Source organism: Loa loa, assembly GCF_000183805.2.
Source record: "Loa loa unplaced genomic scaffold supercont3.338, whole genome shotgun sequence".
Lineage (NCBI taxonomy): Eukaryota > Metazoa > Nematoda > Chromadorea > Rhabditida > Onchocercidae > Loa > Loa loa.
In genome coordinates, this window is record NW_018108518.1 from 63,966 (window position 1) to 66,053 (window position 2,088).

At 30.7% G+C, this 2,088-nt stretch overlaps 1 protein-coding gene across 1 annotated transcript in view; it reads right to left on the reverse strand.

Moving 5' to 3' along the window:
* LOAG_18510 (phospholipase D) overlaps window positions 1–1,711 on the reverse strand; it is a gene marked incomplete at its 5' end in the record, with an annotated part of 13,128 nt that extends 11,417 nt beyond the window's left edge. The window contains 3 exons of the mRNA XM_020451170.1: window positions 402–530; window positions 1,037–1,184; window positions 1,612–1,711. Coding sequence (XP_020305074.1) covers window positions 402–530; window positions 1,037–1,184; window positions 1,612–1,711 — 377 coding nt within the window. The remainder of the gene's footprint in view (window positions 1–401; window positions 531–1,036; window positions 1,185–1,611) is intronic.
* Window positions 1,712–2,088: the final 377 nt, after the last annotated feature.

Genomic DNA, 2,088 nt, shown 5'->3' on the forward strand with positions numbered 1-2,088 from the left:
TATATCGTTCCTTCAAATTCTTCATAGCTAGTGCATAATTTTCTTCACTGACAGCTAGATCGCTTATATGTTCTAAAGCCTCTCCTTTCAAAGCAGGTGTGCAAATTTTCTTGTAGCTGTCATATCTTCTCTCCTGTCAATATATATATATATATATATATATGTAGATGCACGTGGTCTAGATGTTTCGGGCCGACGTTCTGGAACCTCACTACTTAAATGTCATTCTAGAATTTATATTATATTACTATGCTACCAAACTATTCTACTTAAATGTCGTTCTAGAATTCATATTACACTGCCATGATCAGTAATAAAACAAGTACCATCAGTCGTTCATTATCTAAAGAAAAAAAACCTCTATCAGCAATTAACTAAAGTAAAAAAAAAAGAAAATTCACCTCCTAACCGGAGCTCGTATTCGTTCTGCAGCACGATGTGTAAGTAATCGAGCAGCAAGTACAGCAAAATCTTTATTTTGCTTAACAACTGTCCACCGAAATGGTCCATGCTCCAACTCAATCACATACCTGATCAAAAAGCTATTTCTCATCACGATGTTTATCATCATCCAGTTCAATTTATAGGTATTACAAAATACGTGTGGACGCACTAAAAACTTTGATCATTATTGCGTTAATATAAAAACAAATTACTGATGGAGATTTAATATAATCGTTGTTAGCATGAATATATAACTTAAGGAAATTTATTATCAAGTGCTAATAATGTCCCAAATATACACAAAAACTAATCATCGGCCTATATTGCACCATCGATCAGCTTGTTGGAACTAATAAATTCAGCAATTAGTTATTCATCTCTTCAAATGTTCATTAACTAGTTCTATTTCTTCCAGTACAAATTACCATCTATCATATATCAGCAAAACTATCACATATCTTGCAGAACTTATGCAAAGTACCAATGATGCGAAATTTTATGTAGTAAACAATCAATTAAAGTAATGAAGGAGTATTTTCCGTTTTCATCAAGACACAATGCATCATCCATACTACTAAAATTAAAATCTTACAGATAAGCATTTATGAGATGCAATCCGAATTTCTGATCCCGTTTCACATCGGTTATTCGAGCTTCTACCGGAACACCAGGAATCCAATAACCACGATGTCGTGCTTGGTCTTGGGTATCATATGTTGACAGATAGGGCACAATACCAACTGAAAAAAAAAAATTAAAACCAATTAAAATCAAATATGTTTAGTTATGTCATTTTATGGACAGATTTTGAACACACAAAAAACTATTGAATGAAAGCAGAATAAAATGACAGACAAATTATTATTTTGCAGAACTAGTAAAATAATTCAGTGATTTCAGAGAAAGAGAAAAGGAAAGGAGAAATCAAAAATGACATGAGAACTGTAAAATTCTCCAATAATAAACAAATTTTAGAATTATTAGTTTAAAAAAGATAAAACCAATAACAATAGATATATGATAAACTTTTTATCGAATAAACAAAACAAAGATATTGACTGTGAAAGTATTTCATTGAATTCATCTTCTTTGTGATTTAATAATTGCTTTTTATAAATATCATCAAATATGATCTAACATTATAAATGATTAAATAAAAAAACAAACTTTTATAACTTGGTGAACCAGGTAGTGCTTCATAGAGTTGAGATACGATGCAATCACAAGCGAAACCATTAAAATCACCATTATCATTTCCATCAGCCATTCAAAGCAAGGTGAACTAAGCGTAGAAATAATGATAATCCAAGATATGAATGCTTAAGTTTAACGGAACATCCGGAATGCAAATGCTAGAAGATAATGCGCTAACTATCTGAAGCAAAAATAACAAATCATTCAAGAGTAAAATTATGAAAAAAAAAAAAAAAACTGCAAATTAGTAGTGTGACTTGATGGGGGACAATAAGAAAAAGCAAAAAAAAAAAGCAAAAAAACAAAAACAAAAGGACGAGGATTCAGTTGACACGAAGAAATCAATATAATGGCAAACTCTTATCTGAAGCATAAGCAATTAGCATTAGTAAATTAGCTGCTTAATTACAACTGATTCAGTTAGTTAATTTCTCGCTATTAATTTGACTA